The sequence below is a fragment of the Apus apus genome, chromosome 4 (assembly GCF_020740795.1).
Source record: "Apus apus isolate bApuApu2 chromosome 4, bApuApu2.pri.cur, whole genome shotgun sequence".
Lineage (NCBI taxonomy): Eukaryota > Metazoa > Chordata > Aves > Apodiformes > Apodidae > Apus > Apus apus.
The window spans coordinates 107,543,101-107,560,297 of NC_067285.1; the positions used below are offsets into that span (position 1 = coordinate 107,543,101).

A 17,197-nucleotide genomic window follows, 5' to 3' on the forward strand; every position below is an offset into this window, starting at 1 on the left:
GGAATTTCCCCTTTGCTTGTGTTTTAGAATTAATTGGGTTGCACACACAGGGCCTGAATGGCTGCAACTCTTATGTATTCCTTTCAGTAACTCTTATGTATTCCTTTCAGTAACTCTTATGTATTCCTTTCAGTAACTCTTATGTATTCCTTTCAGTATCATGCAGGATTTAGGAATGTGGGTAGTTAGACAGTTCAGCTTGATTCTGAAAGTGCCACATTTCTATGATTTCATTTGCCTCCCCTTTATCCTTTCATGCATTTGAATATATTGATCCATTAACTAAAGACTAATATCCTTCTGTCTACTTTGTCCTTATTCTATCTTGTATTATGCTGACTCAAAATTTCGGTGAAACTTTTGATGATTAGAAGAACTGGGCAAGCTCTTATTACATTACAGTTAACTGATCACAGATCAAAACCTTTCTCCTGTCCTTGGTAGTTTTATTGGATTTTCCTTTTTTCCTTGAGGAAAAAAAACCACACAAATTAATATATGGCCCTTTGAAACAGAAAACTATTCAAACACCTGCTGAACTTTTCAGCTGCTTCTTAATAGGAGTAGCCTCTTAGTTGTGGAAATCTTAATCCTTAGAATCTGGAAGTCTTTGTGCTGGTTACTAAGCTCCTCAGCTTCAGTATATTTTCAGTCTGTATATGGACAATTTCTGTCCTCAGCATTTCTCTTGACTCATTCTAGATTTCTAGAGCTAGTTTAAACTTCACCAGGTTTTAAAGGGTTGTTAAAATGTTTGATCATGCTACTTTAAATACTCCTCTGTTCATACACTTGCCCTTCAACTTGTGTAGCATTTCATGAACTGCACTTTGCTTTGGCAGATTTTTGACTTTGTAAAGGGTATATGCAACTTTTACCAGTGAGCATATGAACTTGAGTGTGTGATAATTTGACTTGGTGTAGTTTCAGAGCATGATGTGGTAAACATTTCAAGTTGCTGGGTGCTTTCCTGAAAGATAGAATACATTCAGTAAAAAAAGACAAGTAAATCTCCAGGAATCTGGGTAGCATTAATTACAGTTGAGGGATGCTTGTAAGCATCATATGTTAAAACAAATAAAAGTAGATATGAAGGTGAAGCCCTAAGGAAGTTATGATTGTGAGACATCTCAGGCTAAGGAAGGCTGTTACATAGCAGACTTCTGTGAAGGTGAAATAGTGTATGGTTAGCATATGAAAATATTTGGGGATGTACTCAAAGGCAACAGGTTTAAAAGATAATCTAACATTACCACTAATACTATTAATATCTTAGTTTTAGATGGGTTTAACTTGGGTCATGGACTCAAGTGGCTTTTTTCCCTCCTGCTTCTGGTTATTTAACAGCTGATAAGTAGCAGTGTGGAAAATGGACAATATTTAAAATAACTTCCTATTTTTTTTTACTGTAAACTTTAAAACCTAGCAAATACAAGTAAACATTTGTTCATAGCAGCAGCAGTGTTCCTGCCCCAAGGCTCATGTTATTTTGTTTAAATTTGGAAAAGTGTGGATCTCTTACCTTTTTTAATTCCATAAGCAGTTGCTGAATAGGCTTGACCAACTTAAAGCATAAGCCAAGAGTGGTTGATGCCTGTCACTAATGGATCATCAGTGTGAGCTGAGGAAAGATGTTTTTGTTAACACAGGAAGGCAAAGTTATGGGGAGAGAAGTTCATTGAAGATGCTGTGAAGAAATGACAATTAATTAATGTAGACTTGGTTTTGAAACCTGGAAGTGAATTTGAGAACTGTGGTGAGCCTGAAAGACTTGATGATAGAAGAAGGAAAATGAAGAAGCTGAAGTCCTGTGGTTTTCTTCCAGTTCTTGAGAACCGGAAGAATGAGGTGGAGTTGAGGAAAGTACAGAGATTTGTTTGCTGTAGTAAAAATAACCAGCTAATAAAGACTTTTGAAATACAACAAGGAGTGACACTGCAGCAGTTCAGGGTAACTAATGCTGTGGGGAGAGAGGGGGGGAAGAAATTATGTAGAGGTTGTTTAAGGATAGAAGGAGGCAGCTGGTGAACCTAGTGCTTTTGATTTAGATGACTGCTCACAGAATAAAGACATCTCAGCATTTGTCAGTGATGCTTTTACGTGTATGGTAATCTGTCCTGCTTACAAGTTTAAGATCTGATGTTTGCTGACAGGTAGCAATTACATAACCTTTAAAAAAGAAAAGCACAGGGAATGTATTAAAAGCAGCTGAGGGTTTGGAAAATGTATATAACATTTGTGATACCTGCTGCTCTGTTCTTTTAAAGTGTTTAGCTATGAAACAGTATCGTAGAAGGTTTTAAAATGCAAATAGTGTTAAACATAGAGAACAGTATGGTACATATTTGCATGTTTCATATGCTGTTCTAATATACCTGGCTATGATTTCAGCAGTAGTTTAAAGGATGGAAAGAAAGCTTAAGTCTTTCCTTCTGCCTCGGTTAAAAATTCTAGGTAGCATCAGTTTAGTAGGAAATGGCCAAATAATATCCTGGTCTTTACTCTGTATGAGTCTTGTCTCCCTTGTTGTAATTGGTGAAGTCTCAATAGAAATATTCTTTAATAGAGACTTATCCTGCCAGGCAGGAGCACTGGTTGCAGGTTGTTCTGCTTGCACGAAGGAGTGGTCCAAACATGAGTCCTCTTATGTACAACACTTAAAATGTACAAAAGAACTGTTCTGACTTTTTCCTTTTTCTGCCCCACTTTTACAGAAAATCAGACATGATACACTGACAGCAGTTGGAAGTAAACATTGGCAATAAGATGGAAGGATAAATCTAAAGACTTAATACCAAAACAGAAATGGCTCAAGAGTATTGAAACAAGGAACCGAAGAGCTTCCAACACTTCTGTGTGAGCAGTGGAAAAGGAGCAACTACCATGGTAACACTAATAACAGAAAAGCTGCAGAACCAGAGCTTGGATGATCTGACATGTAAAACGTACAATATTAATCTGGTAAGGATCTAACAAAATCATGTGATAAATGTGAAATGCAAAAGAGGTTAAAAGTAATTCAAAACTACATAACAAATGCAAGAGTGTAGATCAGCCAGAATTCAGCTGTTTACATCAGGACTGGTTTGCAAGGTGGATGAAAGTTGTAAGGGGAAAAGGTGAAAATTCAGTGTATGAGCCTTCTTGAAATTGTTTTCTGATTTTAATGATATTTTTAACTTTACAGCTTTTTATGTAATAAGCAAAAAGCCTTCTCTCAACAAAATAGTGTTTTAATGACTGAAAAGAATTATAAAAACTTATCAGCATTCCCATTTCTATAACAAAAAACATAATTACTGGGATGTAGTGAAGATTTCTTCATACAGCCAAGTGTTTGGTATCTGGCAACAGTATTTACTTAGAAAAATCAGTGACCACTATGTAGGTAATTATCAGCACACTGATCAGTCATCAAGTAAATATACAGTTGAACTGGAAGTCAAGTGTCTGACTGCCAGGCTGTTGTTGATGCTTTATCTGTGTGTCAGATGCCTGATGCTCTGAAAAGTTGGGTAATATTTATTGGGTCATTTTCTGCTAGTTTAATGTGTGTCCATGGCGTGGTTCAGGCATGCTATTCAGACACTAAGGAATGTATTCTCTTCACATCTCACTTGTGAAGCTGTTATCTACTGCAGTGAGAGTAATGCAAAATAGTCTCCTGTCAATTTTGGGTGGCGACCTGCAAGCTGAGACAATACTTTTCATTTGTCATCTTGTTTCACTGACTTAACTTGCAGTGGCACCCTTCTGTAGGTTAAATTGAGGGTACCAATGGCAGAGAAAAAACCCCAAATTTGACTAAATGTCTATGTATTGTTCAACTCTATTTCTGTTGTTTAAAAAAAAAAAATAATGCAAGCATTGAACCTGAAGCATGATCAGTTACTTTACCAGTAAGATTCTGCCTCTCTTGTACTTTAGTGGCTGACCTGCTTTCCTATTTCACAAGCCTAAACCAGGTGAAGCATATCCTGAATGCAGTGGAGCTTGTGCACAAGCACCTGTAATTCTTAATGCGTGAAGTGCTTGACCCTTAGTCCAATACTTTGTCCAGTAAGAATGTCTACTAGTAGATCTTAATTAAATGGTTTTATTTTTTTAAACTGTAACAGGTCCATTTAGAGTTCTTCTGTTAACTTCCATGTTCTTATTGTCTTCACCTTAAATAGGTGCTGTTCGTAGAAGGCATCTATAAGGTGTTGGAATTATGTTAACCCTCTTAGAAGTGCTTACTCAGCTTGCATTTGTTTCAGCTAGCTTGATGAAGCACTTGGGAGGTGCAATTTGTGGGAGAATCTGTTGTCCTTGAACTGGTGAACTCATCACTTGTAACTGAACTCTAGACCTAGGTGTGAGCCAGTGGTGACTTGGAACCAGTAGCAGTGCTTGTCCCTAAACTTGTAGTGGCATCTTGTAATTTCTAGGTTTTGAGACACTAAAGTTTGCATGAATTTGGAAACTGAGCTCTCCTTTTACTGATAGTCACTGTAGATTTTGGACCAGAGACTTGAAAGAACAAAGATGTATTACTGGTTTTACACTGTGTGGAGTCTATACAGAGTGTTTTGGCATGCTGAAAGGTGTTGTAGGTTGTTTTTTATTCCTGTCCTTACCTGTTTCTACAATAAAGCATGAAAAAAATGGCTAGAGTGGAAAATGCCTCACCAGTAGTTTCATCCTCACCCTTCTGCTCCTTTCCTTGTTTAATCTATCAAGTAATTTGTTTTGTAAATGCTTTAGTTCTTGCAGAAGTTGGTTTCTGAGGCCAGGAACAGGTTCTGTTTGTACGCTTTAGCAGCTTCAATAAGTGTGGGAATGGCAAAGTGAAGAGTGAAAATGCAAAGCAAGTGTGAATAAGTGTGGAACTAGGTTGCTCCCTACTAAAAACAGTTCTTTGGGCAAGTGATGCCTGCTTCACTAACACGTGAACCTCAGAGAATCAAAAGTAGGCTTTTTTTGCTAGTAATGATAACAGCTAAATTTTAATAAGGAACAAAGAAACTGCTAATGGGGGTCTTGGATCAGCTGTAGAACACCTTGCCAAAAAGTCTAGATGTTCAGGTTTAGTTTCTTCTAATAGCAACAACACTTTAGAGCAGTTCTGAAATGGTTTTGCCTGGACCTTTCATTATTTCTGCTGGCACCAAGTTCCATGCAACCATGTGGTCAGGATTAAGAGTAACTTTTCTTGCCTGGGTTAATGTTAACCCTTATCAGTTTCATGATACCTTTTGCAGTGCATCTGCACAAGTGCTCGTCTGGGCACAAGTAGATAAAATAGCTGGGGAAAAGCTGTTCTATAATACAGCTCATAAATGAAGGTTATAAAAGAAAGAATAGTTCTTTTCAAAGCTGTTTGCCTTCCAGTTAGCCAAGCTGGGCATAAAGACAACACGCATAGGACATAGTACGCTTTTTGTTTGTGTAAGCTGAATGATGAACGAGTACCTTTTTCACCTGGTGCCCAAGGATGTTGTAAAATGCTGGCTGTAGCTAATTCTACTGCTCTGTTAAATGACATGCTCATTTTCCAGGCTGGTGTAGTTCATTTGGCCAGTGCATGCTCAGTTATGTTGTACAGTCTTGTGCTGCCCAAGTCTTCAGAAAAAAGCCCAAACAAATTGGTCTCTTGCTGTAGAAGCAGGAAGGTTGTCCCAAGTGGGCACAGTAGCTCACAAGGTAGAATAGCGTCCCTGGCAGGTTGGCTCTACCTTGCAACAGTGAGATGTTCTGTGAGTATATTATGATTTTCAGGAGTTGAAAAATTGATTATAATTATGATTGATTTTCAGTCTCACTTGTGTGCCTCTTCCATTTACTCAGTTCAAGACTAGGTGTCCTTAAGTGAATATTTTAATGAAAGAGCAGCTGCTAAGATAAACTGACTGAAACTTGCAATGCTGTCCTAAATGTTGTACCTCACCATTCCTTTCCTTTTAAGCATAATCCCACCAAATGCACAAAAGACATTCTACTTCTAAGCAAGCTTTTCAAAATAGATAAACTTCCTTGCATGAAGCAAACAATTCCAACCTTAGGTGAAACTTACAGGTCATTATTATATATGTCTCTATCTTAAAATGTTGCAGTTTTTCCCCTGGAAAGGTCTCAAGAGACATCAGACATTCATGGGGTCTTTTTAACATCTGTTCAAAAATTAGTAGTTGGAAGATGGACCTGCATGACCTCTTGAGTTTCCTCATCAAGAAAATTACTTTGAATAATTTGGCCTTATTCTGAGAAAGATTTCCTTCACACGACGTGTAGCAGACCTTCCTGTCAATGTTCTTAGCAATTGCAATCTCTTCTAGAGCATAAGAAGAAAAAGAGCTCTTCATTCAGGAAGCTTCAGGTTGATCATAGCGCAGAGGGAATGAATGGGGGAGGGTAGCTAACCCAGGAGAGCTGATAAACTGGTTCAGTGCCCTGTTACAGTAATATCTAGAGAGACTTCTGCCATGTGCTGTTTAGATAAAAAGATCCTCCCTCCAATAAACAATTTACAGCCTGATAGTCTACCAGATAATGTTTCCAAGTATTTTTAGTTGCAGTTATAGAAAGCCAAGTAAGTACCATAAAGTAGATTCTTTACTTATTTATCCCAGTCACCCGTTATTTCAGTGCTTTGAACTTTTACTGAAAATAGTGCAGGTTACTGTCCCGTTTCTGCCTATGATGTCTCATGTGACATTCCTAGTGAGGGTTTTCGTTTGAGTCTCCAAAAAAATTAGCACATTTTAGTACCTTAAGATTCTGTATGAAGGATCACTTAAGAGAGCAAGTTGCAGTTTTAACATGCCTGCTTTCTTGTAAAGCTGAGCACTGATTTCACTAGAAGCTGCTCAGAAGTGGCTTCACACTGGAGTTGTTCTGTGTACTACAGACAGTCTGTGTGTAGGTGATCCCACTTTTTCCATGCCCCCCTTGAAAATTGCTTTCAGTGCTTTGTAGCTGTCAGATGAAGTAGTTAAGCCACCTTAAAAAGCCTTGTCAATCGGGTAGACACTGAAGTGTAGGTAATCAAATGATTCAGGCGTTTGTGATGAGAACCTTGATGAAGTTACATTTGGCTGAAAACTGTTTGTAAAAATTAAATATGAATCTAATAATCGTCACATAGGATTGTTCTTGAGGTACTTTTCCTTTGAAGCATTGAAGGTCTCAGCCTGTGTGAATAGTCTTTTAAATCTCCCTAGTTATGTTAGGATTAAGTCATTCTTGTTGCTGTTTTCTATGTGCTTGAAGATTGTAGCTGTAAGACTTTCTGACAGAGAATTCGGTTCCAAAAATGTATTTTCCTTAGCTACTATCAGATAGTTGAGTAAGTTGGTATTGCCTTTGATTAAGTTGATATTGCTTTGGAATAAGCTGGTGTTGCCTTTCATTTGGGGAAGACTGGAGAGGGAGGAGGAATCTGCTGGAAAAATCTTACCTTTAAGTGGCTTTAATTTGTTTGTTTCCCCTTCAGGGACAGCTGAAATGTGGCTGTTCCTGTTCCCTTACTGCGTGCTTTTGTGCTCTACATGATACCCCGTTCAGAGTAAACGGTTGATGCTAGCTTTTAAAATGTGTCTACTATGTAACTGGCAACTGCAGTTATGAAAAGCTAACAAGTGACTGCTGTTTTTGCTGTCAAGTTGCAGACTTCTCATGGTTTGAATAGGGCTGATTAATTTCTAATGAAGAGTCAAACTTGGGGTTCTGCTGTTTACTTCAAGTAGCCTTCTGTAAAAGGAAGCTTAAATGCATCCTCAGGTGCAAGTGTAAAGTCTGTTTGTCTCATGCAGACATTGATAAAGTAAGATGAAAAATCTGACTGCTGTACTATCCTTTCATCTTTTCTGTTATTTCCTACCTCTATAACAATGACACCAAGGGAATATTAACCTAGCTTAGCGTTTGCATGTTATGTGTGAGGCTCAAGGGTATAAAGTTGTCATTAGCACTCTGTGTGCTGCTATATAGCAAGAAAGAAAAGCTTTGTAGCCCAAGGATGTTTGTTTTAAAATTGACTTGCTATCTGGAAAGGAAGCGTTTGTACAATGCTATCTTCTTTGGTTATACACAAAACACAGTGTTCACATGAAGTGTTGTTCTTTAAAGCAATCTTCCTCTCCATCCTGAGGTGGTGATGGGGGAATAATGACCCTTGGGCCCTGATCGAGCCTTAAGCCGTTTATTTATAACTCCTGCTTAGGAGGTTGGATAACAAGCTCTGTTTTTTGAGAAATCTAGTAGTAATATTTTCTAGGTAAAATCAGTTAAAAAACCGGAGAATGTTCTGCACAGAAACTTGTGTTTGCAGATGCTACTGATGAAGCTTAATCATAAAATTGAAAGCCCTTTACACAAACATCTTGTTTTAAGCATATCTTCTACATTCTTTGAGTAGTGAACCATCTCTATTAAACTGTGATTTCAAAAACACTGTCTGCAAAAGTGTTTTTTGGACAGGAAAGATTTTTTTAATTGCTCTTGTACTTTTAAGAAATAAGAAAATATTTTGCTACACTAATAGGAAATGTAAAATACTAGTAAAGCCTGATCGGGTAAAGTTCATCATGGTGACCCTTATGGGCTTGTATAATTAATTAAGATAAAGCTATTCCTGTCTCTTAGTTTAAGATTAAGTGTTTTGCTTTTTAGCCTTAAGATTGTAAATGGAAACCCAATTGTCAGACTGTAATTTCCTCTCCACTGAAATGAGAATTGCATCAAAGCTTTTTCATTAAGGGTGAATTATCACTCTTAATTTTGCAGTTTATTACATGGGCTAATGTTGCAACTCTTGAAACAGTTTGATACTTTGCAATGTATCAGAAAACATTACAAACAGCTAGATGCTGGAGGTTTTATTTATAAAGATCAGCTGTTCAGGAATTTCTTCAAGATACTCAGCAAAATCTGTCCTTTTAAAGACGTTGTTAAATGCACATAGAGGGAAACTGCAAACTGCAGGTTTTCAGTTTTAGGTGTGTGCTGACTCTTTCACATGGTTGAAACTTTTTTTCTGATTTCAGTACTCATCTGAGAAGCTGAATAAGAGTGGCAGCTTGTTCCCTTTCGAAATCAACGGTAAGTTCTTCAGAAACCTTAGCTGTGTTTTACTGAGGTAATTGGTATAGCGGCAGCCTTTCTTTTGTAAATAAGGTGAGGGGATGGAGCATGCTGTTGTAGAGCCTGCTGGTTTAAGCTGGTCTTTGAACAATACTGGGAATAGCTGGTTGTTAGTTTTGTACTTGTGATCTGCTTTGCATAGTAAAAGCCCTTGTAACACGTTTTTTTTTTTGTTCAATATCTGCTTTGGTGTACAGAAGCACAGCAGTGCTGTTTTTTCATGCTAAACATTTCTTCAGGTTCCTCAGCTAGCAGAAAGCTCTCACATCTTTACACACCTTCTTACATGTTTTGCCACATAAAATATCCATCATGATGCAAACCTTAAGTTCAAGTCTGGTGCCTTCATGCAAGTATAGTTTGCTTTTTCCTCCTTATTCCTATTGGAATAAGAGTAAGATGTATCTAGGAAAAATGAAAGTGCCACTTATTGGTTTGTAAACTTTGTACATTTTATTGAGGGACTTGAAATTTGGCATGTTCTGTCTTGTCTTTAGGCATGGAAGTTTTTTATTTGCTCAGTGGGATTCCCTGTAAAATGTTTATCTTGGTTTGTGTGGTTTCAAAGGGAAATGGCATTTTATCTTAAATACCATTGCCATGTAAACAATTAGAGCACATGTGCAACTCTCAAATTTTTTTTTTGGTAAAGTAAACTTAAACCAGCCTCCCAGCCTGGGAGAAAGCTTCCTAAGGTTTTATTTTAAATCAGGCCAGTCCAAGCTAGTAAATTGTCCTACAGTAGATGCTAGGAGTTTCAAACATTATCTGGATCCCATTGTGTTGGCTATTTTACTTGCATTGAATTATGGATGGTCCCTGCCTTGAAGAGCTTACATGCTTAAGGCAAAGCACAGTATGTGGTTGTACCCATCTGAAAGAATGGAGGAGGAAGGACAGAGGAATTCTAATAAAACATCTTGTTTGAATAGGCCAGCTGTCTGCACAGTTAAATGATTTTGAGACAATAGGGTGTTCTTTAAATAAGATCCAAATAAACAGGATAATCCATGACATACTTTGGGCATGGAATATGTACAACTATTTGGGTTTGCAACTTTTAAAGCTACTCAGCAAATCTTTTATCCGTTGATTAGTCTAAAACTTGTATATTCTTATAGTTGGCTGTCTAAAACAAGTATTTAATGTTTAGGCTATATCTAAGATTTTAAAATAGGTGTGAGGGGAAAACTTACTGTTTAAAATATCTTTCTTTAAAGCTGGGATAAGTGAAACTTGGCTAATTGATTTAAATTTTCTTACTGAGCATGAAGCACGGTTAACTGGCTAACGGTTTTGCTGCTTTTTAATTTGCAAATCCAAAGTCTGCTGTAGTTCTTCTTACACTTCATTGTATACTGTGGAGGAACAGCTGTAAAATGTGCAGAATGTTCTCAAAGAAGCTCTTTACAAAAGAGTGAGAGGCTTCGCTGGCAGACTGCTTTTAACCCAGCATTGCCGCTTGAGATGAGAAGTTGTGCACTATGGGTTATGTCTGTATTCACAGTAAAACTTGCAGGAGGGTCTTAAGGGATACTCACTTCATTTTATGCATTGAATTAAGACTTTTTTTCCCCCCTACACTTTGAATATGAGCAAAAAAGGAAACAATCTGCAGTCTGATTCAACTTCATATTGTTTCTAATTTAAAATAAAGCTTTTTACACCACAGAATGGGAACGTCTATCTCTCTGAAACCTTTCTTTAAGATATTCTTAAGTGAAAAGTTTAACAGCTAAATCAAGGACAGCAGTGTATGAAGAGATTATCCTGCTCTTAAATAAAAGAATATATTTATTCCCTGGTAGATTCTTACAACCAAAATGGATGAACAAGTTAGGTTGTTCACTGTTACAGGTTTTAATTGTGGTATATGCTGTGTACTGGGAAGCAGGTAAGGCAGCTGTCCCTGATGCTTGCTAAGAAACACAGTGCTGTAAGTCTTCAGTGAGCATGAAGAAGTATGAACAAGGGACAGACATACTGGAATGCCTGCACTGGCTCCTGAAATACTTTGGTCTTCACTTTTTTGGAATTTTCTACCTTTTAAAAAATGACTGTGTAACTACAGTGTGAAATTTTGATTAAGAGCTGGCTGTTTGTGGCTTATCCTTCTAAACTTGAGCTTGAGTCATGGTTTTATATTAAACTAGGTTTAAAATTAATTGTTTTTCCTTTGCATCTTTCACCTGTATCTTTCTTTTCTTTTCAGAAGAGAGTCCTTGGAAAGCTTTAAATGGGGGTTGCCCAATCCAGACTGACACAACAAGGAGTTCAGCTTACACTTTCCCACTGTGCCCGTTCAGCACCGGCACTGCTAGCAATGGCAGTCTGCAGTGGCAGCAGGAATCTTCAGGCACATCTATGGTGTCAGGATGGATAAGTGAATTAAACCTTAACGAAAACTCGGGTCAGCCCTTGGCACCACCAACGAAACGTCACTGTAGGTCCCTCTCTGAGCCTGATGAGCTGGCTCGCTGTCGGTCACCCTGGAAGCCTGGCAATTCAAAGGTTTGGACTCCTGTGTCAAAGAGACGGTGCAACAGTGGCGGTAGCGCTACCTTGCAGCGCTGCAACAGTCATGGAAGTGCGACCTTACAGAGAAGCACAAGTATCAGTCTGCCACAAAACATACTGTCCCTAAATAACGTCTTCACTATCACCAGCTTCAACACGTCACCAGTACCCAGACCTTCCTCTGCCAGCAGCGGGTTTGTGGACAGTAGTGAGGGCAGCACGAGCTCGAGTACCCGCTGGAATTCTGGAGGCCCTTGTGACTTTAACCCAAGGCGCCGCCTCTCCCTCTCCCAGGAGCACATCACCGAGACAGGAAATCTCTTGCCTTCAGCCAACAGCACTCCCACCTCCACACCCGAGCTCAGCCGGCGTCAAGGCCTGTTGAGATGCCGCTCTCAGCCTTGTGTCCTGAATGAGAAGAAAAGCCGGCTAAAGCGCAGACGGGAGGAGGATGTACGATGGAACAGGCCATCGTTAGACTTTTTTAAAATGACACGGGTGAGATTTTACTTTCCTCAATGTGGGAAGGGAGCTATTGCAGAAAGGCTATTTCTAGATAAACTGAACCAATGGGTAGTTGTTAGATTGACTTTAGTACTGGTTAATTAACTTGAGCAGTACAGCAGGCTTATGCTTGCCTGTGCTGTACACTATATTAACTTACTCTTTCCTCTCAGCCCAGTTCTTGAAGTCCAGTCCACTTGATGAGGATACAAGGAGCTTTATAAAGTACAAAAATGTGCTTGAAGCAGAGGTCAAAGAAAAGTGGCTTGTTTTTAAGATGCAAGGAAGTAGTGGGGAAGGTGGATAGACAGGGTAGCAAAAAAGTTACACAACTGAGTTCCCTGAGAACAATGTGCAGGGATTTCTGAGTCATCTTGGTGTAAATCTGTTGGGTTGAGCCTGCCCTTACAGTTTGAGTCATTCCATAAAGTTAAGTAAGAGCAGCAAAGCCCTCTATAAATGAATTAACTAAATAAACTGCTAATAAGCAGTCAAAAATTAAAAAAGTGTTTTAATACGGCAATTACAAATGCTCCAGCTCAATGGAAGGGTGTTTTACTCAAGTTATTCTGGATTCTTCTTTCTTTCTTGTATGAGAGTAAAGGTGCCAATTTAAAAACTAGAGAACTTAAGCTGTTTCCTGTACTTTGTGTGATAGAAATGCATGCACACAGCCCATTTTTCAAAGCTTCTCTGTCCACAGGGGCAGCTGCTACAGTTTAAAACTGAAGATGCTAATTTAGTTTCAATAAATGTAAAATTGACTATTACATTATGGTCACGGAACATTTTACCCTTGTGAGAATATGTCTACTGCCTTCAGTAGATACCAGGCTTGGGACGTTTGTCTGAGGAGATCTCTGAAGAGTAGTGGGGAGGAGGCAGTTTGCAGAAGTAGCAATAAAAACATAAGGAAAGGAAATAGTTCTTCACCAGTGTCCCTGCATTTGATGCAATATGCAAAAGGAAAGCTGGATAGGATGGGATGCTGGCTAAAATGTCCAGTCTGTGGTACCTGGGTATTAGTGAGCTTTACATAGAAATTTATGGGAGAAACACTTGTAAAATATGGGAACCAAGCTGTCTGCTCCGGGATATTCACTGAATTAACTGGTTTATGTCCTTGTAACTTAGCTACAAGTCTGTATGATGGCATCTGTCCTCTTAGACCTTTGTAAGACAAATTACTCACAGCTTAAAGGATTTTCTTTTTTAAAAAAAATATGGCTTTTTTGGTCAAGCTGTGAGATGGTTTACTGGGTGGTAGGCCATACAGAGTGACTTGCTTCCTGACAAGGTTGGTAACCAGCTGTATTCTAGAATGACTTGACGATGTTTTGAATTTTAGTTAAGATGCAAGTTTACTAGTTAGCAAATCGGATCTTACTTGTTTCTCTGTGTTAAACACTCCTGAGATTAGTTTGCTAATCTACTCCAGAAATATTAGTGGATTTGCCTTTCAGCTCCCCATGTAGTCTAATGCAAATTTCTTTATTTAAACAGAATGTAAAATTTAAAATCTATTCCTTTCTTGGCTATGCTTGCTGCTGGCATTCTTCAAGCTCTACAGGAGAGATGCAGTATATTGGACTGTCAAAATAGTTTCAGTTGCTCAGATGTTGTACCTTCTAAGCAATCCATATAATAGTGTATATGGAGAACACCTGATACAGCCATGTCTATAGGAAGTGCTTTTGGCTATTGAGATTTGCTGCTGAGTTTAAGAGTACATGAAACTAATATACAGTCTTGAGTACTTTTTCCTGTAAGACCTATTTTGAAACGATGTTTTCTCAATAAGCTGAGTAGTTTATGCAACAAAGTTCATTCTGCAGTGTCAAGGCCTGATTTTTTTTTTCAGCTGTTTGGCTGATCAGTAGAATCTTCCTATAAAGATATTACTGGGTATTTAATCAAAGACAGAGTACAGTTTGAAAATACATCAGCTTTCAAACATGATAAACTTTAATTATTAAAAACAAGGCAAGCACTGAAAACATCTGAAGTAAAAATTGAAAGAGGTTTCCAAGAAATGTTGGGGATTTTTAGAATGGCAACTTGCTTACCCATTGCATTGTTGGAAGTTCTGTATTTCTTCATAGCCCACTGTCTCCCCATGCCACAAATCCTGGCAAATAAATATGCTCTGAAACTTGTGGTCTTAAACATTTCTCCCTAAATTTAAACAAAATTACTGTTTTGCAATATATTATAAGCTAATACTACGGAAGACTTGTTTTGAAGTGTCATACAAGGAGATGTGGATGTGTCCTATATCTGCATACATCTCTGAAGATCAGGACTAAGATAAGGGAAGTTCAGTAAGGCCTTTTTTCTTGTATTTTGATGCCTCCTTATTGTTTCCAAAAATACTTTTTCTGTGATTTCAAATTCACTTCTAAGTCAGTTTATGAAAGAGTCTGTGTTGAAAACAAGGATTTATTTTGTTCCAAGCTTTATTGCAAATGTCTTGATGTCCTCAAATCTTCCTAAAAAGCTAAACTTACCGAATAGCTTACCAAGACCAGATCAGGCTAGGTAATTAGTCTTACTTGTGGAGAACTTAAATTATAGTTGACCCATGTTATGATAGGTCTGAAGGTGCTTCCTTTGGTGTATTGAAGCCACAGCTGCTTAAAGAGAGGAGTTTTGGGTCTGCAGCCGTTTCTGCCAATACTCTGTGGAGTCCTGAGAGGTCAGCATTGAAACACCTGCCAAAGTTGCTTAAGGCTTTGCAGCTAGGAATCCTCTCAAATCAATATTTATCAGAACTAAATTATTTATTTACTTTAACCTGAAGCAAATGCTGTTACATGTGAATGGAGTTCTCCAATACCTGTGTTTGGGTGAAGCATTAGTGGGAGAAAGGGGTGAAAGGCCATTTCAGGTTGGCTGGTATTTTTTAGGGGTTTTGGTAGTTGGGTTTTTTGCATTACTGAGTTGGGTTTTTGCCACCTTGAATTCTGGAAAATGTACTTGTAGGGACTGAAGTGGCATCAACCAATTTTGCTAAATAAAAGTGCTAGAAAATCAAAAGTCCAATCTAAAAGCAGCTTTCCCATTGTTACTGTTTTTAAGCTTAGAGTTCATAGGTGAGTAAATTCAGATTAATAATCTATCCTTACAATCTGTCCGTAGTTTTGGTACTACTTCATGGCTTGCTCCTTCCACTTTTGCCTCTTCAATATTCTAATTTGTGCCTTTATTTACAAAAGGAAAGAAATTGAGTAGCTCTTAAAATGACAAAACTCTCTATGTACCTGGATTTTCTTCCACAGACCTCTACACTTTTAGTTTACTGTACTTCCCCTCTGGTTTAGATTTTGTGCCCTCTTGGAAAAGAATATGCCATGTCTTCGATTTGGATGGAAAACACATTAATTTTCAGTAAAATGAGCAATTAGTGTATGTAGAAATAGATTGAAGTGATCAGCCAACCTGCTCTTACATAGTGCTGAATTCTGGAAGGATCTTTTTCTGGACTTGAAGCTGAAAATACAAACTTGGGAAACTTCAGGCTTTCTAGAACATGAAGACAGCTGTAAAAACGAATGGAAAAGACTGTAGGAAATGGTAACAAAATATGATAGCTGTTTGCAGCCCCATGGGACTCAAAATAACCTTTTCTGGTCAGTTATCTACACAAGAATAGCTGTATGGGTTACAGAATGGCAAAACACAGTAGTTAGTGTTTGTTCTCAATTGCCCAAATAAGAAGCTGGCTCCAGTGAGGAGTGTGGGTCCTCCCCTGCAGCAGGATCTCATCTCCCTGGTATTGCAGGATGTCTGTTCATGGCAAAGAGCCTCTTTGGACTTGTGTTCTTCAGCAGCTAGTAAGTCGTATCACAGAGGCTGCTGCAGAGTACGTAAAGGTGGCATTTAGACTGGTAACTGTGGTAGGAGGTTAGCAATGTTTCTTTACTGAAAAGAAACTGCTGAGCTTTCTTAGATGTTCTGCTTCATGAATTATGTCGGTCGATCCTGAGGTGCAACAAGTAAACATCATCCAAGAGGTTGCACATGTTTTTCAGTGTGTAAGCAAGTTTTGTTGTGACACTGAGGTTTAATTCTGTTTCAGATCAAACAACACACTGTAGTTTGAAGTATTTCTGGTGTTTAACATTCCTGTGCTGCTCCTCAGCCAGTGCTGTGGTGTGGAATTGTCAATTTTTTTTTTTTTAAATCTTGGTAACATACTTAAACCCCAAGCTTCTTTAACATGTTCTCTGAAGTGTTCTTTAATCTGTTTAAGTAGTTAAAACAAAATATCTGACTTTATCTAAGAAAGGAATAGTTTCAACTATTCAGTGCTATGGCACATCATGCATTAACATTAGACTAGGTAAGACAACTCAATGAAAAGTTTTCAGGATCTCCAAAGACTGAAGGAACTTGGGGACTGAAGTTGTGATTTCCTAGCACAGGGTGCTTCTGTGTTTTTAGAAATGCTTTAAAGTCATCTGGATTCTATACTAGTGAGTTTTCTTGGTGCTGGGAAAGATCCAAAGTACCACACCAGGTCAGGCCAAACTGTGGAGCCTGGCACCCTGCTTGATGGAGAACAGCTGCTTAGCGTGGCATGCAGGAACAATGAATGTGCAATGTAATACTTCCTGCAGCACCATGGCCTGGCTTTGGCCTGTGTGCATTTTGGGGGCTTTGAACTGTACATCAGTGGTTCAAACTCTGACAACTATTCACAGGTGTATTTTCAGTTGATAATCTATTTTTTAACCCTTTATCGTGGACCTCCATAATATTCCATAACAGATTCACTTTTGTAAGCTTGGTTCATCATCACCTTCACTAAACACCTAGGTGCTTGATTTATTTTATTCTTTTGGAGTTGAAGGTCTTGAATCGGCAAAACACTTGGACAACTTCGATCCTTAAAGTAAATTGAGCTTAAATTATCCCTGCTTTATGATTATGATTATTGACTTTAATGCTTCAGGTCAGAATAATGTAGTGGCTTTGAGTCTACACAGCAAAGAGGACTTCTCACAGAGATAGTATCTGAGTCATAAAGACTTGTCAACTCTGGCCAAAAGAG

The 17,197-nt window shown here is 38.3% G+C and overlaps 1 protein-coding gene across 2 annotated transcripts in view; it reads left to right on the top strand.

Annotated features, from left to right (window-relative positions):
• The window catches only part of FAM53A (family with sequence similarity 53 member A), a 70,937-nt gene that overhangs the window by 18,757 nt on the left and 34,983 nt on the right, over nt 1-17,197 (top strand). For both annotated transcript variants that reach the window (XM_051617824.1, XM_051617823.1), the window contains exons 2-4: nt 2,715-2,961; nt 9,027-9,081; nt 11,336-12,138. In XM_051617824.1, coding sequence (XP_051473784.1) covers nt 2,884-2,961; nt 9,027-9,081; nt 11,336-12,138 — 936 coding nt within the window. In that variant the 5' untranslated portion in view covers nt 2,715-2,883. The remainder of the gene's footprint in view (nt 1-2,714; nt 2,962-9,026; nt 9,082-11,335; nt 12,139-17,197) is intronic.